We start from the raw sequence: 27,718 nt of genomic DNA, 5'->3' as shown, positions 1-27,718 counted from the left end.
ACTTCCTTATGTCTGAAACACAGGCTTCCTGGGAGGGCAATTTTGGGGCTTCACCATGTTTCATTGAAATGTACAGCTGTGTGTCGTCCGCATAGCAGTGAAATTTAACATTATGTTTTCGAATAACATCCCCAAGAGGTAAAATATATAGTGAAAACAATAGTGGTCCTAAAACGGAACCTTGAGGAACACCGAAATTTACAGTTGATTTGTCAGAGGACAAACCATTATGGTGAATAGTCTGTTAAGGAATCTGATGCTGGTTCTGCAGAGACAAGACAGCTGTACCATCCTTCCAGTAACCACCATGTTGTATTATAGATATCTGTACCATCATCCCTGTCTGTCTCAGTGATGTTCCTCCCTGTCTGCCTGTCTCAGTGATGTTCCTCCCTGCCTGTCTGTCTCAGTGATGTTCCTCCCTGCCTGTCTCAGTGATGTTCCTCCCTGTCTGTCTGTCTCAGTGATGTTCCTCCCTGCCTGTCTGTCTCAGTGATGTTCCTCCCTGTCTGTCTGTCTCAGTGATGTTCCTCCCTGCCTGTCTGTCTGTCTCAGTGATGTTCCTCCCTGCCTGTCTGTCTCAGTGATGTTCCTCCCTGCCTGTCTGTCTGTCTCAGTGATGTTCCTCCCTGCCTGCCTGTCTGTCTCAGTGATGTTCCTCCCTGTCTGTCTGTCTCAGTGATGTTCCTCCCTGTCTCAGTGATGTTCTTCCCTGTCTGTCTCAGTGATGTTCCTCCCTGCCTGTCTGTCTCAGTGATGTTCCTTAAGCTTCTGCTGCATTTTACATGTTAGTCATTTTAGCAGACGCTCTTATCCTGAGCGACTTACAGTAGTGAATTCATACATTTCATACATTTTGTTCTCCGTACTGGCCCCCTGTGGGAATCGAACCCACAACCCTGGCGTTGCAAACACCATGCTCTACCAACTGAGCCACACGGGACCCAGCCTTGCTGAGCTGCTTCAAGACATCTGAAACTCCATCAAACATGAACTAACAGATCCCTACATTTTAAAAGCCACCGATTCTTGTTTATAATTTTAAAGAAAAGTAATATTTCAAATATCTTATTAGTATTAGATATAAATAGTTAACCTGTGCACTGGATATACGTTTGTTAAAACGCTTCAAGATTAGACATGGTGGATTTAGTAAATCCATTTAAAATAGCCGATATAAAACAGCTGTGGGTTTATTTTCTGTGGGATTAGAAGCTGCACAGAACAGGAAACCACCACTCTTATTCCCCTTTCTTAGAGGAACAGGACTAATGAAGAGAATTGAATGTAGTCCGTGTCTGGACTCACACTCCAGTACAGCAGGTCGCGGTGTTTGCGATCCGCCAACCCAGTCCCGAAGAAGAACAGCGGAACCACGCTTTGACCTGCCAACCCCGGATGTACTATTGCAGCAGAGTTTTTCCTGAAAGATGGCTGCCAGAGCAACGTTGACACCAGGCTCTAGTCCTCCAATGTCTTCCAGCCCAGCCGGTCTGACCGTAACACTGTCACCAGATGCGGTCCCGTTCAGCCCGCTGTCTCCGGGACACCGGGAGGAGATGGGTTCGGTGTCGGCCCGGTTCTCCCACTCCGCGTCCAGGCTGGTCTCCCTGCGAGCAGGAGACTCATCCAGCCTGAAGACACAAGTCAACCTGCTGTTCGACCAGCTGATATCTGAAAACTACAGCCCGAACCACAACATACGGCCCGAGGTACTGTAGTTGTGATGGAGATGTTGTTATTTAAAACCTACTTACATAATGACTTTACTAACTACTGGGATTTTACTCGAAATGGATAATTTACTAATGTAGCTTGTATTTGAACTTTGTTAACGAACAGGTTTAAAAACGGTTTAACTAAAACCCGTAGCAACGTGTTTCTGTCCTTAAGGCTTTTAACATGATTTAACACGAACAACTTTCAATACCTTTTACCTATGTGATTTAACACGAACAACTTTCAATACCTTTTACCTATGTGATTTAACATGTACAACTTTCAATACCTTTTACCTATGTGATTTAACATGTACAACTTTCAATACCTTTTACCTATGTGATTTAACATGTACAACTTTCAATACCTTTTACCTATGTGATTTAACATGTACAACTTTCAATACCTTTTACCTATGTGATTTAACATGTACAACTTTCAATACCTTTTACCTATGTGATTTAACATGAACAACTTTCAATACCTTTTACCTATGTGATTTAACATGAACAACTTTCAATACCTTTTACCTATGTGATTTAACATGAACAACTTTCAATACCTTTTACCTATGTGATTTAACATGTACAACTTTCAATACCTTTTACCTATGTGATTTAACATGTACAACTTTCAATACCTTTTACCTATGTGATTTAACATGTACAACTTTCAATACCTTTTACCTATGTGATTTAACATGAACAACTTTCAATACCTTTTACCTATGTGATTTAACATGAACAACTTTCAATACCTTTTACCTATGTGATTTAACATGAACAACTTTCAATACCTTTTACCTATGTGATTTAACATGTACAACTTTCAATACCTTTTACCTATGTGATTTAACATGTACAACTTTCAATACCTTTTACCTATGTGATTTAACATGTACAACTTTCAATACCTTTTACCTATGTGATTTAACATGTACAACTTTCAATACCTTTTACCTATGTGATTTAACATGTACAACTTTCAATACCTTTTACCTATGTGATTTAACATGTACAACTTTCAATACCTTTTACCTATGTGATTTAACATGAACAACTTTCAATACCTTTTACCTATGTGATTTAACATGTACAACTTTCAATACCTTTTACCTATGTGATTTAACATGTACAACTTTCAATACCTTTTACCTATGTGATTTAACCAGAGATGTTTGGCGTCCATTACTCGTTGTTACAGTTTGGGGTAGTGCAGAGGATAATGGACCAGAGGATAATGGACCAGCCTTGGGGTAGTGCAGAGGGTAATGGACCAGCCTTGGGGTAGTGCAGAGGGTAATGGACCAGCCTTGGGGTAGTGCAGAGGGTAATGGACCAGCCTTGGGGTAGTGCAGAGGGTAATGGACCAGCCTTGGGGTAGTGCAGAGGGTAATGGACCAGCCTTGGGGTAGTGCAGAGGATAATGGACCAGCCTTGGGGTAGTGCAGAGGGTAATGGACCAGCCTTGGGGTAGTGCAGAGGATAATGGACCAGCCTTGGGGTTTCATTGGCCAAACGTGTTATCTTTTTAAAATGTCCTGTTGCAGTAGCACCCAGGCTCCTCAGGATGCATTACCCGTTAGGCTGTCCACCCACCCAGGCTCCTCAGGATGCATTACCCGTTAGGCTGTCCACCCCCAGGCTCCTCAGGATGCATTACCTGTTAGGCTGTCCACACCCAGGCTCCTCAGGATGCATTACCCGTTAGGCTGTCCACTCCCCCAGGCTCCTCAGGATGCATTACCCGTTAGGCTGTCCACTCCCCCAGGCTCCTCAGGATGCATTACCCGTTAGGCTGTCCACCCCCAGGCTCCTCAGGATGCATTACCCGTTAGGCTGTCCACTCCCCCAGGCTCCTCAGGATGCATTACCCGTTAGGCTGTCCACCCCCAGGCTCCTCAGGATGCATTACCCGTTAGGCTGTCCACCCCCAGGCTCCTCAGGATGCATTACCCGTTAGGCTGTCCACTCCCCCAGGCTCCTCAGGATGCATTACCCGTTAGGCTGTCCACCCCCAGGCTCCTCAGGATGCATTACCCGTTAGGCTGTCCACCCCCAGGCTCCTCAGGATGCATTACCCGTTAGGCTGTCCACCCCCAGGCTCCTCAGGATGCATTACCCGTTAGGCTGTCCACCCCCAGGCTCCTCAGGATGCATTACCCGTTAGGCTGTCCACCCCCAGGCTCCTCAGGATGCATTACCCGTTAGGCTGTCCACCCCCAGGCTCCTCAGGATGCATTACCCGTTAGGCTGTCCACCCCCAGGCTCCTCAGGATGCATTACCCGTTAGGCTGTCCACTCCCCCAGGCTCCTCAGGATGCATTACCCGTTAGGCTGTCCACTCCCAGGCTCCTCAGGATGCATTACCCGTTAGGCTGTCCACCCCCAGGCTCCTCAGGATGCATTACCCGTTAGGCTGTCCACTCCCCCAGGCTCCTCAGGATGCATTACCCGTTAGGCTGTCCACTCCCAGGCTCCTCAGGATGCATTACCCGTTAGGCTGTCCACCCCCAGGCTCCTCAGGATGCATTACCCGTTAGGCTGTCCACCCCCAGGCTCCTCAGGATGCATTACCCGTTAGGCTGTCCACCCCCAGGCTCCTCAGGATGCATTACCCGTTAGGCTGTCCACCCCCAGGCTCCTCAGGATGCATTACCCGTTAGGCTGTCCACTCCCCCCAGGCTCCTCAGGATGCATTACCCGTTAGGCTGTCCACTCCCAGGCTCCTCAGGATGCATTACCCGTTAGGCTGTCCACCCCCAGGCTCCTCAGGATGCATTACCCGTTAGGCTGTCCACCCCCAGGCTCCTCAGGATGCATTACCCGTTAGGCTGTCCACTCCCCCCAGGCTCCTCAGGATGCATTACCCGTTAGGCTGTCCACCCCCAGGCTCCTCAGGATGCATTACCCGTTAGGCTGTCCACCCCCAGGCTCCTCAGGATGCATTACCCGTTAGGCTGTCCACTCCCCCCAGGCTCCTCAGGATGCATTACCCGTTAGGCTGTCCACCCCCAGGCTCCTCAGGATGCATTACCCCTTAGGCTGTCCACCCCCAGGCTCCTCAGGATGCATTACCCGTTAGGCTGTCCACTCCCCCAGGCTCCTCAGGATGCATTACCCGTTAGGCTGTCCACTCCCCCAGGCTCCTCAGGATGCATTACCCGTTAGGCTGTCCACCCCCAGGCTCCTCAGGATGCATTACCCGTTAGGCTGTCCACTCCCCCCAGGCTCCTCAGGATGCATTACCCGTTAGGCTGTCCACCCCCAGGCTCCTCAGGATGCATTACCCGTTAGGCTGTCCACCCCCAGGCTCCTCAGGATGCATTACCCGTTAGGCTGTCCACTCCCCCAGGCTCCTCAGGATGCATTACCCGTTAGGCTGTCCACCCCCAGGCTCCTCAGGATGCATTACCCGTTAGGCTGTCCACTCCCCCCAGGCTCCTCAGGATGCATTACCCGTTAGGCTGTCCACCCCCAGGCTCCTCAGGATGCATTACCCCTTAGGCTGTCCACCCCCAGGCTCCTCAGGATGCATTACCCGTTAGGCTGTCCACTCCCCCAGGCTCCTCAGGATGCATTACCCGTTAGGCTGTCCACTCCCCCAGGCTCCTCAGGATGCATTACCCGTTAGGCTGTCCACCCCCAGGCTCCTCAGGATGCATTACCCGTTAGGCTGTCCACTCCCCCCAGGCTCCTCAGGATGCATTACCCGTTAGGCTGTCCACCCCCAGGCTCCTCAGGATGCATTACCCGTTAGGCTGTCCACCCCCAGGCTCCTCAGGATGCATTACCCGTTAGGCTGTCCACTCCCCCCAGGCTCCTCAGGATGCATTACCCGTTAGGCTGTCCACCCCCAGGCTCCTCAGGATGCATTACCCCTTAGGCTGTCCACCCCCAGGCTCCTCAGGATGCATTACCCGTTAGGCTATCCACTCCCCCAGGCTCCTCAGGATGCATTACCCGTTAGGCTGTCCACTCCCCCAGGCTCCTCAGGATGCATTACCCGTTAGGCTGTCCACCCCCAGGCTCCTCAGGATGCATTACCCGTTAGGCTGTCCACCCCCAGGCTCCTCAGGATGCATTACCCGTTAGGCTGTCCACCCCCAGGCTCCTCAGGATGCATTACCCGTTAGGCTGTCCACCCCCAGGCTCCTCAGGATGCATTACCCGTTAGGCTGTCCACACCCAGGCTCCTCAGGATGCATTACCCGTTGGGCTGTCCACCCCCAGGCTCCTCAGGATGCATTACCCGTTAGGCTGTCCACTCCCCCAGGCTCCTCAGGATGCATTACCCGTTAGGCTGTCCACCCCCAGGCTCCTCAGGATGCATTACCCGTTAGGCTGTCCACTCCCCCAGGCTCCTCAGGATGCATTACCCGTTAGGCTGTCCACCCCCAGGCTCCTCAGGATGCATTACCCGTTAGGCTGTCCACACCCAGGCTCCTCAGGATGCATTACCCGTTAGGCTGTCCACTCCCCCAGGCTCCTCAGGATGCATTACCCGTTAGGCTGTCCACCCCCCAGGCTCCTCAGGATGCATTACCCGTTAGGCTGTCCACTTCCAGGCTCCTCAGGATGCATTACCCGTTAGGCTGTCCACTCCCCCAGGCTCCTCAGGATGCATTACCCGTTAGGCTGTCCACTCCCCCAGGCTCCTCAGGATGCATTACCCGTTAGGCTGTCCACACCCAGGCTCCTCAGGATGCATTACCCGTTAGGCTGTCCACCCCCAGGCTCCTCAGGATGCATTACCCATTAGGCTGTCCACCCCCAGGCTCCTCAGGATGCATTACCCGTTAGGCTGTCCACTCCCCCAGGCTCCTCAGGATGCATTACCCGTTAGGCTGTCCACACCCAGGCTCCTCAGGATGCATTACCCGTTAGGCTGTCCACCCCCAGGCTCCTCAGGATGCATTACCCGTTAGGCTGTCCACCCCCAGGCTCCTCAGGATGCATTACCCGTTAGGCTGTCCACCCCCAGGCTCCTCAGGATGCATTACCCGTTAGGCTGTCCACACCCAGGCTCCTCAGGATGCATTACCCGTTAGGCTGTCCACCCCCAGGCTCCTCAGGATGCATTACCCATTAGGCTGTCCACCCCCAGGCTCCTCAGGATGCATTACCCGTTAGGCTGTCCACTCCCCCAGGCTCCTCAGGATGCATTACCCGTTAGGCTGTCCACACCCAGGCTCCTCAGGATGCATTACCCGTTAGGCTGTCCACCCCCAGGCTCCTCAGGATGCATTACCCGTTAGGCTGTCCACCCCCAGGCTCCTCAGGATGCATTACCCGTTAGGCTGTCCACCCCCAGGCTCCTCAGGATGCATTACCCGTTAGGCTGTCCACCCCCAGGCTCCTCAGGATGCATTACCCGTTAGGCTGTCCACTCCCCCAGGCTCCTCAGGATGCATTACCCGTTAGGCTGTCCACTCCCCCAGGCTCCTCAGGATGCATTACCCGTTAGGCTGTCCACCCCCAGGCTCCTCAGGATGCATTACCCGTTAGGCTGTCCACCCCCAGGCTCCTCAGGATGCATTACCCGTTAGGCTGTCCACTCCCCCCAGGCTCCTCAGGATGCATTACCCGTTAGGCTGTCCACCCCCAGGCTCCTCAGGATGCATTACCCCTTAGGCTGTCCACCCCCAGGCTCCTCAGGATGCATTACCCGTTAGGCTATCCACTCCCCCAGGCTCCTCAGGATGCATTACCCGTTAGGCTGTCCACTCCCCCAGGCTCCTCAGGATGCATTACCCGTTAGGCTGTCCACCCCCAGGCTCCTCAGGATGCATTACCCGTTAGGCTGTCCACCCCCAGGCTCCTCAGGATGCATTACCCGTTAGGCTGTCCACCCCCAGGCTCCTCAGGATGCATTACCCGTTAGGCTGTCCACCCCCAGGCTCCTCAGGATGCATTACCCGTTAGGCTGTCCACACCCAGGCTCCTCAGGATGCATTACCCGTTGGGCTGTCCACCCCCAGGCTCCTCAGGATGCATTACCCGTTAGGCTGTCCACTCCCCCAGGCTCCTCAGGATGCATTACCCGTTAGGCTGTCCACCCCCAGGCTCCTCAGGATGCATTACCCGTTAGGCTGTCCACTCCCCCAGGCTCCTCAGGATGCATTACCCGTTAGGCTGTCCACCCCCAGGCTCCTCAGGATGCATTACCCGTTAGGCTGTCCACACCCAGGCTCCTCAGGATGCATTACCCGTTAGGCTGTCCACTCCCCCAGGCTCCTCAGGATGCATTACCCGTTAGGCTGTCCACCCCCCCAGGCTCCTCAGGATGCATTACCCGTTAGGCTGTCCACTTCCAGGCTCCTCAGGATGCATTACCCGTTAGGCTGTCCACTCCCCCCAGGCTCCTCAGGATGCATTACCCGTTAGGCTGTCCACTCCCCCCAGGCTCCTCAGGATGCATTACCCGTTAGGCTGTCCACTCCCCCAGGCTCCTCAGGATGCATTACCCGTTAGGCTGTCCACACCCAGGCTCCTCAGGATGCATTACCCGTTAGGCTGTCCACCCCCAGGCTCCTCAGGATGCATTACCCATTAGGCTGTCCACCCCCAGGCTCCTCAGGATGCATTACCCGTTAGGCTGTCCACTCCCCCAGGCTCCTCAGGATGCATTACCCGTTAGGCTGTCCACACCCAGGCTCCTCAGGATGCATTACCCGTTAGGCTGTCCACCCCCAGGCTCCTCAGGATGCATTACCCGTTAGGCTGTCCACCCCCAGGCTCCTCAGGATGCATTACCCGTTAGGCTGTCCACCCCCAGGCTCCTCAGGATGCATTACCCGTTAGGCTGTCCACACCCAGGCTCCTCAGGATGCATTACCCGTTAGGCTGTCCACCCCCAGGCTCCTCAGGATGCATTACCCGTTAGGCTGTCCACTCCCCCAGGCTCCTCAGGATGCATTACCCGTTAGGCTGTCCACACCCAGGCTCCTCAGGATGCATTACCCGTTAGGCTGTCCACCCCCAGGCTCCTCAGGATGCATTACCCGTTAGGCTGTCCACCCCCAGGCTCCTCAGGATGCATTACCCGTTAGGCTGTCCACCCCCAGGCTCCTCAGGATGCATTACCCGTTAGGCTGTCCACCCCCAGGCTCCTCAGGATGCATTACCCGTTAGGCTGTCCACTCCCCCAGGCTCCTCAGGATGCATTACCCGTTAGGCTGTCCACTCCCCCAGGCTCCTCAGGATGCATTACCCGTTAGGCTGTCCACCCCCAGGCTCCTCAGGATGCATTACCCGTTAGGCTGTCCACCCCCAGGCTCCTCAGGATGCATTACCCGTTAGGCTGTCCACTCCCCCAGGCTCCTCAGGATGCATTACCCGTTAGGCTGTCCACTCCCCCAGGCTCCTCAGGATGCATTACCCGTTAGGCTGTCCACCCCCAGGCTCCTCAGGATGCATTACCCGTTAGGCTGTCCACCCCCAGGCTCCTCAGGATGCATTACCCGTTAGGCTGTCCACCCCCAGGCTCCTCAGGATGCATTACCCGTTAGGCTGTCCACCCCCAGGCTCCTCAGGATGCATTACCCGTTAGGCTGTCCACCCCCAGGCTCCTCAGGATGCATTACCCGTTAGGCTGTCCACCCCCAGGCTCCTCAGGATGCATTACCCGTTAGGCTGTCCACCCCCAGGCTCCTCAGGATGCATTACCCGTTAGGCTGTCCACTCCCAGGCTCCTCAGGATGCATTACCCGTTAGGCTGTCCACTCCCCCAGGCTCCTCAGGATGCATTACCCGTTAGGCTGTCCACCCCCAGGCTCCTCAGGATGCATTACCCGTTAGGCTGTCCACTCCCCAGGCTCCTCAGGATGCATTACCCGTTAGGCTGTCCACCCCCCCAGGCTCCTCAGGATGCATTACCCGTTAGGCTGTCCACCCCCCCAGGCTCCTCAGGATGCATTACCCGTTAGGCTGTCCACCCCCAGGCTCCTCAGGATGCATTACCCGTTAGGCTGTCCACTCCCCCAGGCTCCTCAGGATGCATTACCCGTTAGGCTGTCCACCCCCCCAGGCTCCTCAGGATGCATTACCCGTTAGGCTGTCCACCCCCAGGCTCCTCAGGATGCATTACCCGTTAGGCTGTCCACCCCCAGGCTCCTCAGGATGCATTACCCGTTAGGCTGTCCACCCCCAGGCTCCTCAGGATGCATTACCCGTTAGGCTGTCCACTCCCCCAGGCTCCTCAGGATGCATTACCCGTTAGGCTGTCCACCCCCCCAGGCTCCTCAGGATGCATTACCCGTTAGGCTGTCCACCCCCAGGCTCCTCAGGATGCATTACCCGTTAGGCTGTCCACTCCCAGGCTCCTCAGGATGCATTACCCGTTAGGCTGTCCACCCCCAGGCTCCTCAGGATGCATTACCCGTTAGGCTGTCCACCCCCAGGCTCCTCAGGATGCATTACCTGTTAGGCTGTCCACCCCCAGGCTCCTCAGGATGCATTACCCGTTAGGCTGTCCACTCCCAGGCTCCTCAGGATGCATTACCCGTTAGGCTGTCCACCCCCAGGCTCCTCAGGATGCATTACCCGTTAGGCTGTCCACCCCCAGGCTCCTCAGGATGCATTACCCGTTAGGCTGTCCACCCCCAGGCTCCTCAGGATGCATTACCCGTTAGGCTCTCCACCCCCAGGCTCCTCAGGATGCATTACCCGTTAGGCTGTCCACTCCCCCAGGCTCCTCAGGATGCATTACCCGTTAGGCTGTCCACTCCCCCAGGCTCCTCAGGATGCATTACCCGTTAGGCTGTCCACTCCCCCAGGCTCCTCAGGATGCATTACCCGTTAGGCTGTCCACCCCCCCAGGCTCCTCAGGATGCATTACCCGTTAGGCTGTCCACTCCCAGGCTCCTCAGGATGCATTACCCGTTAGGCTGTATCTAAAGATGAATCGACTAGGATTGTACCCTTTGGCTTCTGGACAATGAAAAAAAGTTATGAACACCAATAGGGCTGTAGAGAAATGACATAGTGGTGGGTCTAATAGAACAGGAGAGACATGACATAGTGGTGGGTCCTATAGAACAGAAGAGAAATGACATAGTGGTGGGTCCAATAGAACAGAAGAGAAATGACATAGTGGTGGGTCCTATAGAACAGAAGAGAAATGACATAGTGGTGGGTCCAACAGAACAGGAGAGACATGACATAGTGGTGGGTCCTATAGAACAGAAGAGACATGACATAGTGGTGGGTCCTATAGAACAGAAGAGAAATGACATAGTGGTGGGTCCAATATAGAGGTTGACCGATTATGATTTTTTCAACGCCGATACTGATTATTGGAGGACCAAAAAAGCCGATACCGATTAATGGGCCGATATAAAAAAAAAAAAAATAATAATTTAGAAAAAAACAATGAAAAAAAAAAATAAAGAAATAAATAAGATGCGTTTAATGCTAGCTAGCAACTTACCTTGGCTTCTTGCTGCCCTCGCGTTACAGGTAGTCAGCCTGCCACGCAGTCTCCTCGTGAAGTGCAATGTAAGGCAGGTGGTTAGAGCGTTGGATTAGTAACCAGAAGGTCGCAAAAACGAATCCCCCCTGAACAAGGCAGTTAACCCCCGTTCCAAGGCCCTCATTGAAAATAAGAATGTGTTCTTAATCTGACCTGCCTAGTTAAATAAAGGTGTAAACAAAAAAACGGCAAATCGGTGGCCAAAAATACCGATTACCGATTTGTTATGAACACTTGAATTCGGCCCTAATTAATCGGCCATTCCGATTAATCGGTCGACCTCTAGTTTCCCGCCTCAAAAGTGCAGTTGTTCACGTCCTCTTGTCTAATTCGGAAGGAAATGACTGGATGAGATGATATTTTATTACGATGGAACTCCCTGTAGGACATGCCTCCACCAATCCCATGCTTTTAGATTTGTAGGAAGTAGTAAACAAGTGTACACTTAAGGAGAAAGGAGATGTTATTGGGACGCACGCCTTCTGCTAACTGGTTGTCTGTGGTTGTCTGTTGACAGGAAGTGTGCGCGCTGCTCATCCACGTGACCCGCCTGGTTCCTCTCAGCCAGGAGCACTTGGTCGTCAAGCTATGTCAGCTCACACACCACCTCCTCAACCAGCTACAGGTACCCCCCCACACCACCTCCCACACACCACCTCCTCAACCAGCTACAGGTACCCCCCCCACACCACCTCCCACACACCACCTCCTCAACCAGCTACAGGTACCCCCCCCCACACCACCTCCCACACACCACCTCCTCAACCAGCTACAGGTACCCCCCCCACACCACCTCCCACACACCACCTCCTCAACCAGCTACAGGTACCCCCCCCCACACCACCTCCCACACACCACCTCCTCAACCAGCTACAGGTACCCCCCCCCCCCCCCCCCCCAACCACCTCCCACACACCACCTCCTCAACCAGCTACAGGTACCCCCCCCCCCCCCCCACACCACCTCCCACACACCACCTCCTCAACCAGCTACAGGTACCCCCCCCCCCCCCCCCCCCACACCACCTCCCACACACCACCTCCTCAACCAGCTACAGGTACCCCCCCCCCCACACCACCTCCTCAACCAGCTACAGGTACCCCCCCCCCCCCCACACCACCTCCCACACACCACCTCCTCAACCAGCTACAGGTACCCCCCCCCCACCTCCTCAACCAGCTACAGGTACCCCCCCCCCCCCACACCACCTCCTCAACCAGCTACAGGTACCCCCCGTCCCCGCCCCCCACCCCCGCCTCCTCAACCGGCTACAGGTACCCCCCCCCCCACACCACCTCCTCAACCAGCTACAGGTAACCCCCCCCACACCACCTCCCACACACCACCACCTCAACCAGCTACAGGTACCCCCCCCCCCCCCCCCCCCCCAACACCACCTCCTCCAACCAGCTACAGGTCCCCCCCCACACCACCTCCTCCAACCAGCTACAGGTCCCCCCCCCTACTCTCTGTAACCGTGTGTGTGTGTGTGTGTGTGTGTGTGTGTGTGTGTGTGTGTGTGTGTGTGTGTGTGTGTGTGTGTGTGTGTGTGTGTGTGTGTGTGTGTATAGGTGATCGTGGACGAGCAGACCCTGAATGTGTGTGTGTGTTACGTGGTCCGTGCGCTGTCTGTCTGTAGCCTCTGGACTCACAGTGAGGTGCTGCAGGCGTTGTCTACTCTGATCTATGGAAACGGACCTCGCTGCTACCAGGTAGGGTGTGTGTGTGTGTGTGCGAGGTGTGCGTGCGAGGGGTGTGTGTGCGTGCGAGGGGTGTGTGTGCGTGCGAGGGGTGGTGTGTGTGTGTGTGTGTGACGAGCAAGTTCTCTCTGTTGCAGCACCTGAGTGAGTTGCTAGGTGATGGTGGAGTTGTGCGTCTCTATAGCGACCCGTCTCAGCCAGACATGGAGCTGCGCCGTGGGGCCCTCACCTGCATGGCGAACCTCTGCCTGGGGTAGGACTCCTATACTATACAATACTATACCATAATATACCATAATATACTATACTATACCACACTATACTATACCATAATATACTATACCACTAACCTCTGTCTGGGGTAGGACTCATATACCATAATATACTATACTATACCTATACTATACCATAATATACCATAAGTATACTATAGCCATAATATACCATAAGAGTACCATACCCCTAACCTCTGCCTGGGGTAGGGACTCATATACCAGTAATATACTATACCATACTATAATATACCATACTATAATATACCATACCATACTATACCATACCATACTATACCATACTAGTACCATACTATAGCCATACCATGTACCAGTACTAGTACTATAGCCATACTATACTATACCATACTATACCATACTATACCATACCATGACTATACCGATACCATACTGATACTATACTATACCATACTATACTATACCATCCTAGTACTATACCATACTATACCATCCTATACTAGTACTATACCATCCTATACCATACCAGTCCTATACTATACCGAGTCCTATACCATACCAGTCCTATACCATACTATACTATACCATCCTATACCATACCATCCTATACTATACCATCCTATACTATACCATACTATCCTATACTATACCATCCTATACTATACCATCCTATACTATACCATACTATCCTATACTATACCATACTATCCTATACTATACCATCCTATACTATACCATCCTATACTATACCATCCTATACTATACCATCCTATACTATACCATACTATACCATCCTATACTATACTATACATCCTATACTATACCATCCTATACTATACCATACTATCCTATACTATACCATACTATCCTATACTATACCATACTATACCATACCATCCTATACTATACCATCCTATACTATACTATACCATACTATACTATACTATACCATCCTATACTATACCATCCTATCCTATACCATACTATCCTATACTATACCATACTATCCTATACTATACCATACTATACCATACCATCCTATACTATACCATCCTATACTATACTATACCATACTATACTATACCATCCTATACCATACCATCCTATACTATACCATCCTATACTATACCATACTATCCTATACTATACCATACTATCCTATACTATACCATCCTATACTATACCATCCTATACTATACCATCCTATACTATACCATCCTATACTATACCATACTATACCATCACTATACTATACCATCCTATACCATACATCCTATACTATACCATCCTATACCATACCATCCTATACCATACCATCCTATACTATACCATCCTATACCATACCATCCTATACCATACTATACTATACCATCCTATACTATACCATACCATCCTACACTATACTATACCATACTATACCACACTATACTATACCATACTATACCATCCTATACCATACCATACTACACCATACTATACCAACCATACTATGCTATACCATACTATACTATACCATACTATACCATCCTATACTATACCATCCTATACTATACCATACCATACCATACCATACTATACCACACCATACTATACCATCCTATACTATACCATACCATACTATACCATACCATACCATACCATACTATACCACACCATACTATACCATCCTATACTATACCATCCTATACTATACCATACCATACCATACCATACTATACCACACCATACTATACCATCCTATACTATACCATACCATACTATACCATACCATACTATACCATACCATACTATACCACCATACTATACCATACTATACTATACCATCCTATACTATACCATACCGTACTATACTATTCTATACCATCCTATCCTATACCATACTATACTATACCATACCATACTATACTATACCATACTATACCCTACTATCCTATACCCTACTATCCTATACTATACCATACTATCCTATACTATACCATACCACACTATACTATACCACACTATACTATACCACACTATACTATACCATCCTATACTATACCATCCTATACTATACCATACCATACTATACTATACCATCCTATACCATACCATACCATCCTATACTATACCATACCATCCTATACTATACCATCCTATACTATACCATCCTATACTATACCATCCTATCCTATACCATCCTATACTATACCATACCATACTATACTATACCATCCTATACCATACCATACCATCCTATACTATACCATGCCATCCTATACTATACCATCCTATACTATACCATCCTATACTATACCATACTATACTATACCATACTATACTATCCTATACCACACTATACCATACTATACCACACTATACTCATAGTATACCATCCTATACCATACCATACTATACCATACTATCCTATACCATACTATCCTATACTATACCACACTATACCATACTATACTATACTATACCATCCTATACCCTACCATACCCCACCACACCTTACCACACCTTACCCTACCATACCCCACCATACCCCACCCTACCCTACCATACCCCACCATACCATACCCCACCATACCATACCCCACCATACCCCACCCCACCATACCACACCATACCCCACCCCACATACCCCACCATACCCCACCCCACCATACCCCACCCCACCCCATCATACCCCACCCCACCCCACCATACCCCACCCTACCCTACCATACCGTACCCCACCCCAGCCTACCATACCCCACCATACCATACCATACCCCAACCCACCATACCCCACCCCACCATACCCCACCCCATCATACCCCACCATACCCCACCCCACCCCATCATACCATACCCCACCCCACCGTACCACACCCCACCATACCATACCCCACCCCACCGTACCATACCCCACCCCACCATACCCCACCCCACCCCATCATACCATACCCCACCCCACCATACCCCACCCCACCATATCATACCCCACCCCACCATACCCCACCCCACCATACCCCACCCCACCATACCATACCACACCCCACCATACCACACCATACCACACCCCACCACACTGTACCACACTGTACCAAACCCCACCCCACCATACCCCACCCCACCCCATCATACCTCACCCCATCATACCACACCACACCCCACCATACCACACCATACCACACCACACCACACCCCACCATACCACACCCCACCATACCATACCACACCCCACCACACCCCACCATACCCCACCATACCCCACCCCACCATACCCTACCCCACCATACCCCACCCACATATTGATTTGTTTGCTGGTGTTGAACACTGTTTTGCCTGTCTGTTGTGTAGTGTTCCAGGCCAGGCGTCCCTTGACGACCCGTACAGGAGGGTGTGTTTCAGAATCTTCCTGCAGACGCTCCAGTCCCCCAAACCCCCGGACGCTGAGGAACTGCTCTACTGCACGGTACGAACAGACGCCATGCTGTTTAATAACGGGATTACTGAGATTTACATCGTATTCCCGGGCCAAACCCCCGCTAACAGAACCCATACTAGGGTTTAAAAATACAACAGGTGTAGTAGACCTCACAGTGAAATGCTGAATACAACAGGTGTAGTAGACCTCACAGTGAAATGCTGAATACAACAGGTGTAGTAGACCTCACAGTGAAATGCTGAATACAACAGGTGTAGTAGACCTCACAGTGAAATGCTGAATACAACAGGTGTAGTAGACCTCACAGTGAAATGCTGAATACAACAGGTGTAGTAGACCTCACAGTGAAATGCTGAATACAACAGGTGTAGTAGACCTCACAGTGAAATGCTGAATACAACAGGTGTAGTAGACCTCACAGTGAAATGCTGAATACAACAGGTGTAGTAGACCTCACAGTGAAATGCTGAATACAACAGGTGTAGTAGACCTCACAGTGAAATGCTGAATACAACAGGTGTAGTAGACCTTACAGTGAAATGCTGAATACAACAGGTGTAGTAGACCTCACAGTGAAATGCTGAATACAACAGGTGTAGTAGACCTCACAGTGAAATGCTGAATACAACAGGTGTAGACCTCACAGTGAAATGCTGAATACAACAGGTGTAGTAGACCTCACAGTGAAATGCTGAATACAACAGGTGTAGTAGACCTCACAGTGAAATGCTGAATACAACAGGTGTAGTAGACCTCACAGTGAAATGCTGAATACAACAGGTGTAGTAGACCTTACAGTGAAATGCTGAATACAACAGGTGTAGTAGACCTCACAGTGAAATGCTGAATACAACAGGTGTAGACCTCACAGTGAAATGCTGAATACAACAGGTGTAGTAGACCTCACAGTGAAATGCTGAATACAACAGGTGTAGTAGACCTCACAGTGAAATGCTGAATACAACAGGTGTAGTAGACCTTACAGTGAAATGCTGAATACAACAGGTGTAGTAGACCTCACAGTGAAATGCTGAATACAACAGGTGTAGTAGACCTCACAGTGAAATGCTGAATACAACAGGTGTAGTAGACCTTACAGTGAAATGCTGAATACAACAGGTGTAGTAGACCTCACAGTGAAATGCTGAATACAACAGGTGTAGTAGACCTCACAGTGAAATGCTGAATACAACAGGTGTAGTAGACCTCACAGTGAAATGCTGAATACAACAGGTGTAGTAGACCTCACAGTGAAATGCTGAATACAACAGGTGTAGACCTCACAGTGAAATGCTGAATACAACAGGTGTAGTAGACCTCACAGTGAAATGCTGAATACAACAGGTGTAGTAGACCTCACAGTGAAATGCTGAATACAACAGGTGTAGTAGACCTCACAGTGAAATGCTGAATACAACAGGTGTAGTAGACCTCACAGTGAAATGCTGAATACAACAGGTGTAGTAGACCTCACAGTGAAATGCTGAATACAACAGGTGTAGTAGACCTCACAGTGAAATGCTGAATACAACAGGTGTAGTAGACCTCACAGTGAAATGCTGAATACACCAGGTGTAGTAGACCTCACAGTGAAACGCTGAATACAACAGGTGTAGTAGACCTCACAGTGAAATGCTGAATACAACAGGTGTAGTAGACCTTACAGTGAAATGCTGAATACAACAGGTGTAGTAGACCTTACAGTGAAATGCTGAATACAACAGGTGTAGTAGACCTCACAGTGAAATGCTGAATACAACAGGTGTAGTAGACCTCACAGTGAAATGCTGAATACAACAGGTGTAGTAGACCTTACAGTGAAATGCTGAATACAACAGGTGTAGTAGACCTCACAGTGAAATGCTGAATACAACAGGTGTAGTAGACCTCACAGTGAAATGCTGAATACAACAGGTGTAGTAGACCTTACAGTGAAATGCTGAATACAACAGGTGTAGTAGACCTCACAGTGAAATGCTGAATACAACAGGTGTAGACCTCACAGTGAAATGCTGAATACAACAGGTGTAGTAGACCTCACAGTGAAATGCTGAATACAACAGGTGTAGTAGACCTCACAGTGAAATGCTGAATACAACAGGTGTAGTAGACCTTACAGTGAAATGCTGAATACAACAGGTGTAGTAGACCTCACAGTGAAATGCTGAATACAACAGGTGTAGTAGACCTCACAGTGAAATGCTGAATACAACAGGTGTAGTAGACCTTACAGTGAAATGCTGAATACAACAGGTGTAGTAGACCTCACAGTGAAATGCTGAATACAACAGGTGTAGTAGACCTCACAGTGAAATGCTGAATACAACAGGTGTAGTAGACCTCACAGTGAAATGCTGAATACAACAGGTGTAGTAGACCTCACAGTGAAATGCTGAATACAACAGGTGTAGACCTCACAGTGAAATGCTGAATACAACAGGTGTAGTAGACCTCACAGTGAAATGCTGAATACAACAGGTGTAGTAGACCTCACAGTGAAATGCTGAATACAACAGGTGTAGTAGACCTCACAGTGAAATGCTGAATACAACAGGTGTAGTAGACCTCACAGTGAAATGCTGAATACAACAGGTGTAGTAGACCTCACAGTGAAATGCTGAATACAACAGGTGTAGTAGACCTCACAGTGAAATGCTGAATACAACAGGTGTAGTAGACCTCACAGTGAAATGCTGAATACACCAGGTGTAGTAGACCTCACAGTGAAACGCTGAATACAACAGGTGTAGTAGACCTCACAGTGAAATGCTGAATACACCAGGTGTAGGTAGACCTCACAGTGAAATGCTGAATACAACAGGTGTAGTAGACCTCACAGTGAAATGCTGAATACAACAGGTGTAGTAGACCTTACAGTGAAATTCTGAATACAACAGGTTTAGTAGACCTCACAGTGAAATGCTGAATACAACAGGTGTAGTAGACCTCACAGTGAAATGCTGAATACAACAGGTGTAGTAGACCTTACAGTGAAATGCTGAATACAACAGGAGTAGTAGACCTCACAGTGAAATGCTGAATACAACAGGTGTAGTAGACCTCACAGTGAAATGCTGAATACAACAGGTGTAGTAGACCTTACAGTGAAATGCTGAATACAACAGGTGTAGTAGACCTCACAGTGAAATGCTGAATACAACAGGTGTAGTAGACCTTACAGTGAAATGCTGAATACAACAGGTGTAGTAGACCTCACAGTGAAATGCTGAATACAACAGGTGTAGTAGACCTCACAGTGAAATGCTGAATACAACAGGTGTAGTAGACCTCACAGTGAAATGCTGAATACAACAGGTGTAGTAGACCTCACAGTGAAATGCTGAATACAACAGGTGTAGTAGACCTTACAGTGAAATGCTGAATACAACAGGTGTAGTAGACCTCACAGTGAAATGCTGAATACAACAGGTGTAGTAGACCTTACAGTGAAATGCTGAATACAACAGGTGTAGTAGACCTTACAGTGAAATGCTGAATACAACAGGTGTAGTAGACCTCACAGTGAAATGCTGAATACAACAGGTGTAGACCTCACAGTGAAATGCTGAATACAACAGGTGTAGTAGACCTCACAGTGAAATGCTGAATACAACAGGTGTAGTAGACCTCACAGTGAAATGCTGAATACAACAGGTGTAGTAGACCTCACAGTGAAATGCTGAATACAACAGGTGTAGACCTCACAGTGAAATGCTGAATACAACAGGTGTAGTAGACCTCACAGTGAAATGCTGAATACAACAGGTGTAGTAGACCTTACAGTGAAATGCTGAATACAACAGGTGTAGTAGACCTCACAGTGAAATGCTGAATACAACAGGTGTAGTAGACCTTACAGTGAAATGCTGAATACAACAGGTGTAGTAGACCTCACAGTGAAATGCTGAATACAACAGGTGTAGTAGACCTCACAGTGAAATGCTGAATACAACAGGTGTAGTAGACCTTACAGTGAAATGCTGAATACAACAGGTGTAGTAGACCTCACAGTGAAATGCTGAATACAACAGGTGTAGTAGACCTTACAGTGAAATGCTGAATACAACAGGTGTAGTAGACCTCACAGTGAAATGCTGAATACAACAGGTGTAGTAGACCTCACAGTGAAATGCTGAATACAACAGGTGTAGTAGACCTCACAGTGAAATGCTGAATACAACAGGTGTAGTAGACCTCACAGTGAAATGCTGAATACAACAGGTGTAGTAGACCTTACAGTGAAATGCTGAATACAACAGGTGTAGGTAGACCTCACAGTGAAATGCTGAATACAACAGGTGTAGTAGACCTCACAGTGAAATGCTGAATACAACAGGTGTAGTAGACCTCACAGTGAAATGCTGAATACAACAGGTGTAGGGGTTAGGGTTCCACTAACTGTGTGTGTGTGTGTGTGTGTGTGTATGTCTCTCTCTGTGTGTGTGGTGTGTGTGGTGTGTGTGGTGTGGTTTGTGTGTGTGTGTGTGTGGTTTGTGTGTGTGTGGTGTGTGTGTGTGTGTGTGTGTGTAGGTGATCCAGGGAGCAGTGAAAGGTCTTCAGTCTTCTCTGTGTGGAGGGAAGTGGAGGTTTGGAGGACAGGAGGAGCTGGGAGCTCTACTGGCAGTTCTCAAGGTTCACATCTACTGTATAAATAAATACATCAAATATACACTGGGCCAAATATACACTGGGCCAAATATACACTGGATCAAATATACACTGGGCCAAATATACACTGGGCCAAATATACACTGGGCCAAATATACACTGGGCCAAATATACACTGGGCCAAATATACACTGGGCCAAATACATCAAATATACACTGGGTCAAATATACACTGGGCCAAATATACACTGGGCCAAATATACACTGGGTCAAATATACACTGGGCCAAATACATCAAATATACACTGGGTCAAATATACACTGGGCCAAATATATCAAATATACACTGGGTCAAATATACACTGGGTCAAATATACACTGGGTCAAATATACACTGGGCCAAATATACACTGGGTCAAATACATCAAATATACACTGGATCAAATATACACTGGGCCAAATATACACTGGGTCAAATACATCAAATATACACTGGGTCAAATATACACTGGGTCAAATATACACTGGGTCAAATGCAGTTAAATTCGGAAGTTTACATACACTTAGGTTGGAGTCATTAACTTGTTTTTCAACCACTCCACAAATTTCTTATTATCAAACTATAGTTTTGGCAAGTCGGTTAGGACATCTACTATGTTCATGACACAAGTAATTTTTTCAACAATTGTTTACAGACAGATTATTTCACTTATAATTCACTGTATCACAATTCCAGTGGGTCAGAAGTTTACATACACTAAGTTGACTGTGCCTTTAAACAGCTTAGAAAATTCCAGAAAATTATGTCATGGCTTTGGAAGCTTCTGATTGGCTACTTGACATAATTTGAGTCAATTGGAGGTGTACCTGTGGATGTATTTCAAGGCCAACCTTCAAACTCAGTGCCTCTTTGCTTGACATCATGGGAAAATCAAAAGAAATCAGTCAAGACCTCAAAACATTGTAGACCTCCACAAGTCTAGTTCATCCTTAGGAGCAATTTCCAAACGCCTGAAGGTACCACGTTCATCTGTACAAACAGTAGTACGCAAGTATAAACACCTTGGGACCATGCAGCCGTCATACCGCTCAGGAAGGAGACGCGTTCTGTCTCCTAGAGATGAACGTACTTTGGTGGGAAAAGTGCAAATCAATCCCAGAACAGCGAAGGACCTTGTGAAGATGCTGGAGGAAACAGGTACAAAAGTATCTATATCCACAGTAAAACGAGTCCTATATCGACATAACCTGAAAGGCCGCTCAGCAAGGAAGAAGCCACTGCTCCAAAACCGCCATAAAAAAGCCAGACTACGGTTTGTAACTGCTCATGAAGAAAAAGATCGTACTTTTTGGAGAAATGTCCTCTGGTCTGATGAAACAAAAATAGAACTGTTTGGCCATAATGACCATCGTTTTGTTTGGAGGAAAAAGGGGGACGCTTGCAAGCCGAAGAACACCATCCCAACCGTGAAGCACGGGGGTGGCAGCATCCTGTTGTGGGGGTGCTTTGCTGCAGGAGGGACTGGTGCACTTCACAGAATAGATGGCATCATGAGGCAGGAAAATTATGAGGATATATTGAAGCAACATCTCAAGACATCAGTCAGGAAGTTAAAGCTTAGTCGCAAATGGGTCTTCCAAATGGACAATGACCCCAAGCATACTTCCAAAGTTGTGGCAAAATGGCTTAAGGACAACAAAGTCAAGGTATTGGAGTGGCCATCACAAAGCCCTGACCTCAATCCTGTAGAAAGTTTGTGGGCAGAACTGAAAAAGTGTGTGCGAGCAAGGAGGCCTACAAACCTGACTCACTTACACCAGCTCTGTCAGGAGGAATGGGCCAAAATTTACCCAACTTATTGTGGGAAGCTTGTGGAAGGCTACCTGAAACGTTTGACCCAAGTTAAGCAATTTAAAGGCAATGCTACCAAATACTAATTGAGTTTATGCAAACTTCTGACTCACTGGGAATGTGATGAAAGATGTATAAAAGTTGATATAAGTAATTCTCTCTACTATTATTCTGACATTTCACATTCTTAAAATAAAGTGGTGATCCTAACTGACTTAAAACAGGGAATTTTTACTTGGAATAAATGTCAGGAATTGTGAAAAACTGAGTTGAAATGTATTTGGCTAAGGTGTATGTAAACTTCTGACTTCAACTGTATACACTGGGTCAAATATATGCTGGGTCAAATATACACTGGGCATTTTTTGTCTAATTGTATTTTATACTGATACAATTTCTCAGAGATTTTGTAATTTTTTTAATCAAAGATGGTGAGGTGGGGTCGTCCCCTGTTTTCGATACTCCAGCACCCTCCCCTTGCGAGGAGAACGACACTGACCCTTTAAATATCTTTTTTTAATGAGATTGGAGAACACTTTGGAAGGCATCTTAGACCGGTCCTCCGTACCGAGTCTTTCCAGATCCTTCTTCAACTTTTATGGACTGCCCTCTTCTGTTCAGGCCACTTATGGACTGCCCTCTTCCGTTCAGACCACTTATGGACTGCCCTCTTCCGTTCAGACCACTTATGGACTGCCCTCTTCTGTTCAGACCACTTATGGACTGCCCTCTTCTGTTCAGGCCACTTATGGACTGCCCTCTTCTGTTCAGACCACTTATGGACTGCCCTCTTCTGTTCAGACCACTTATGGACTGCCCTCTTCTGTTCAGACCACTTATGGACTGCCCTCTTCTGTGTCAGGCCACTTATGCACTGCCCTCTTCTGTTCAGGCCACTTATGGACTGCCCTCTTCCGGTCAGACCACTTATGGACTGCCCTCTTCCGGTCAGGCCACTTATGGACTGCCCTCTTCCGGTCAGACCACTTATGGACTGCCCTCTTCTGTTCAGGCCACTTATGGACTGCCCTCTTCTGTTCAGACCACTTATGGACTGCCCTCTTCTGGTCAGACCACTTATGGACTGCCCTCTTCTGGTCAGACCACTTATGGACTGCCCTCTTCTGTTCAGGCCACTTATGGACTGCCCTCTTCTGTTCAGGCCACTTATGGACTGCCCTCTTCTGTTCAGACCACTTATGGACTGCCCTCTTCTGGTCAGACCACTTATGGACTGCCCTCTTCTGGTCAGACCACTTATGGACTGCCCTCTTCTGGTCAGACCACTTATGGACTGACTGCCCTCTTCTGGTCAGACCACTTATGGACTGCCCTCTTCTGGTCAGACCACTTATGGACTGCCCTCTTCTGGTCAGACCACTTATGGACTGACTGCCCTCTTCTGTTCAGACCACTTATGGACTGCCCTCTTCTGGTCAGGCCACTTATGGACTGCCCTCTTCTGTTCAGACCACTTATGGACTGCCCTCTTCTGTTCAGGCCACTTATGGACTGCCCTCTTCTGTTCAGACCACTTATGGACTGCCTGCCCTCTTCTGTTCAGACCACTTATGGACTGCCCTCTTCCGTTCAGACCACTTATGGACTGCCTGCCCTCTTCTGTTCAGGCCGCGTTTTATAATGGAGTTATGGACACTGAGATGGCCAAAACCATTTCTTTGTGGATCTTGATATGTGCTTGTGGTTATTGTCTCGTTGGATCACCCTCTTGACAGAGGCAACCAGGTTTTGGGTTAAAATGTCCTGGTGCTTGGTAAAGTTCATGATGCCGTTGATCTTAACAAGGACCTCAGGACCAGCGGAAGGTAAATTAGCCCCATAACATCACAGATCCGCCGTATTTTACAGTGAATATGGGGTTATTTTACGCATGGTTCTTCCAAAGGCCCAACCCACCGCTGGTGGGCGTGGCCAAAGAGCTCTATTTTTTTCATGTCATCTGACCATAGCATCACCTGGAGTTTGATAAACGGCATCGGCACTTGGATTGGAACATGTCCAGACATGCCCGCCCTGCGCTGGGGCTGCCGCTCGTCATGGAGGAGGAGAGGGGCTTCAAGGAACCGAGAAGGAGGCCTTTTCTGGAGGACGTTCTGAGGAGCTGAAGGTCACGCCCTCGGATTGACAGGGTACTGGAGTATTGGGAAACGGGAGGCTACCGGAGCATTGGGAAACGGGAGGCTACCGGAGCATTGGGAAACGGGAGGCTACCGGAGCATTGGGAAACGGGAGGCTACCGGAGCATTGGGAAACGGGAGGCTACCGGAGCATTGGGAAACGGGAGGCTACCGGAGCATTGGGAAACGGGAGGCTACCGGAGCATTGGGAAACGGGAGGCTACCGGAGCATTGGGAAACGGGAGGCTACCGGAGCATTGGGAAACGGGAGGCTACCGGAGCATTGGGAAACGGGAGGCTACCGGAGCATTGGGAAACGGGAGGCTACCGGAGCATTGGGAAACGGGAGGCTACCGGAGCATTGGGAAACGGGAGGCTACCGGAGCATTGGGAAACGGGAGGCTACCGGAGCATTGGGAAACGGGAGGCTACCGGAGCATTGGGAAACGGGGCATCCAATAATTTTCACCCCTATCTTTTTGAAATTTGTTTTATTTGTTCTCTGAGCAATTGTATAATATATAATTTGTTCATATTTTTGGTCAGGATTTGTGTTTATTTCATAGACTTTCTTGCTCATCTTTATCAAGGCTTGACGCTGTATGTTGATTGAATTTATTTGATTATAAAGAGCCAGAGGAAAAACGATACATAAAGTATTATGGATAAAAAGCCAATGTCCATAGTTTGGTTGAAAAGTGTCTCCATGCAGGTGTTAATGTGTGTGTGTGTGTGTCCCAGAGGTTCATGTTCCATGGTTGTCCAGGAGTGTGTGTGGAGTGGCCGGCCGTGCTGTACCCCGCTCCCCTGCCTCAGTACGAGACCTGCAGTACCCCCAAACCTCCCGAACCTCCACGCAACCCCCCCACCCAGACCTCAGGGGTGAGAGTCTGATTTATACCAGAGGGTTTGATGGGAACTGTAGTTCAGAGGTCCACATTTTATCTTGGAGGGCAGGATCACAACTGGTTTCCATCCTTTCACCCAGGAAAGGAGATTTCAAATTATTTCTATCCCCCTCGCCCTTTCTCCCCCCTTCTGTCTCTCCTCTTTCCCATACTCTCCCCCCTCTCCCCTTCTCTCTCTCTCCTCTTTCCCCTACTCTCCCCTTCTCTCTCTCTCCTCTTTCCCCTACTCTCCACCCCCCTCTCTCCCCTTCTCTCTGTCTCTCCTCTTTCTCCAACTCTCCCCCCTCCCCCCTTCTCTCTGTCTCTCCTTTTTCCCCTACTCTCCACTCCCCCCCCCTCCCCCTTCTCTTTCTCTCTCTCTGTAGAATAAGAAGAAGAAGTCTCGAGGACGGGGGAGGAAAGGAGGAGAGGAGGATGAGGAGCGAGAAGCAGAACCCAGGCTCCAGAGAGGGGGAAGAGGGGAGGCCTGGTCTAAGACCTCCGGCCTTCCTTCTCCAGTCGTTCCGTCTCTCTATCCGTTATGGAAGAGGAGCAGTTCTGATTCGGAATTCTCTGATCCTGAGGGAGCAGCTCACAGTAAACTGAGGTAATGCCCTGTTCTCTCTCTCTCTGTGTGTGTGTGGTTGTGTGTGTGTGGTTGTGTGGTTGTGTGTGTGTGTGTGTGGTTGTGTGTGTGTGTGTGTGGTTGTGTGTGTGTGGTAATGTATGTGTGTGTGTGGTAATGTATGTGTGTGTGTGGTAATGTGTGTGTCTGTGGTAATGTGTGTGTGGTAGAGGTCGACCGATTAATCGGAATGGCCGATTAATTAGGGCCGATTTCAAGTTTTCATAACAATCGGTATTTTTGGCTACCGATTTGCCGATGTAAAAAAAAAATGTAAACAATTTTTTTTTATATATATATATATATATATATATTTTATTTTTATTTTTTTTACCTTTATTTAACCAGGCAAGTCAGTAAAAGAACACATTCTATTTTTCAATGACAGCCTAGGAACAGTGGGTTAACTGCCTTGTTCAGGGGCAGAACGACAGATTTGTACCTTATCAGCTTGGGGATGCAACCTTACGTTAACTAGCCCAACGCTCTAACCACCTGCTTTACGTTGCCACGGTAAGTTGCTAGCTAGCATTAAACTTATATTATAAAAAACTATCAATCTTAACATAATCACTAGTTAACTACACATGGTTGATGATATTACTAGTTTATCTAGCCTGTCCTGCGCTGCGTATAATCGCTTAGGTACACGTTGCTCCAACCATAAACATCAATGCCTTTCTTAAAATCAATACACAAGTATATATTTTTAAACCCGCATATTTAGTTAATATTGCATGCTAACATGAATTTCTTTAAACTAGGGAAAATGTGTCACTTCTCTTGCAAACAGAGTCAGGGTATATGCAGCAGTTTGGGCCGCCTGGCTCGTTGCGAACTAATTTGCCTGAATTTTACGTAATTATGACATAACATTGAAGGTTGTACGATGTAACAGGAATATTTAGACTTATGGATGCCACCCGTTAGATAAAATACGGAACGGTTCCGTATTTCACTGAAAGAATAATGTTTTCGAGATGATAGTTTCCAGATTTGACCATATGAATGACCTAAGGTTTATTATATTATAGTTAAGTCTATGATTTGAT

The 27,718-nt window shown here is 48.6% G+C and overlaps 1 protein-coding gene across 1 annotated transcript in view; it reads left to right on the top strand.

Annotated features, from left to right (window-relative positions):
• The first annotated feature begins 1,397 nt into the window (after window positions 1-1,397).
• Window positions 1,398-27,718, top strand: part of heatr6 (HEAT repeat containing 6) — a 92,666-nt gene continuing 66,345 nt past the window's right edge. The window contains exons 1-8 of the mRNA XM_045717488.2: window positions 1,398-1,712; window positions 11,708-11,815; window positions 12,762-12,902; window positions 13,028-13,143; window positions 16,469-16,583; window positions 21,087-21,188; window positions 25,896-26,036; window positions 26,428-26,648. Coding sequence (XP_045573444.2) covers window positions 1,431-1,712; window positions 11,708-11,815; window positions 12,762-12,902; window positions 13,028-13,143; window positions 16,469-16,583; window positions 21,087-21,188; window positions 25,896-26,036; window positions 26,428-26,648 — 1,226 coding nt within the window. The 5' untranslated portion in view covers window positions 1,398-1,430. The remainder of the gene's footprint in view (window positions 1,713-11,707; window positions 11,816-12,761; window positions 12,903-13,027; window positions 13,144-16,468; window positions 16,584-21,086; window positions 21,189-25,895; window positions 26,037-26,427; window positions 26,649-27,718) is intronic.

This window comes from Salmo salar, chromosome 04 (genome assembly GCF_965601325.2).
Source record: "Salmo salar chromosome 04, fSalSal1, whole genome shotgun sequence".
NCBI lineage: Eukaryota > Metazoa > Chordata > Actinopteri > Salmoniformes > Salmonidae > Salmo > Salmo salar.
The sequence above is the reverse complement of the archived record's forward strand: the minus strand, read 5'-3'. Positions and strand labels throughout refer to the sequence as shown.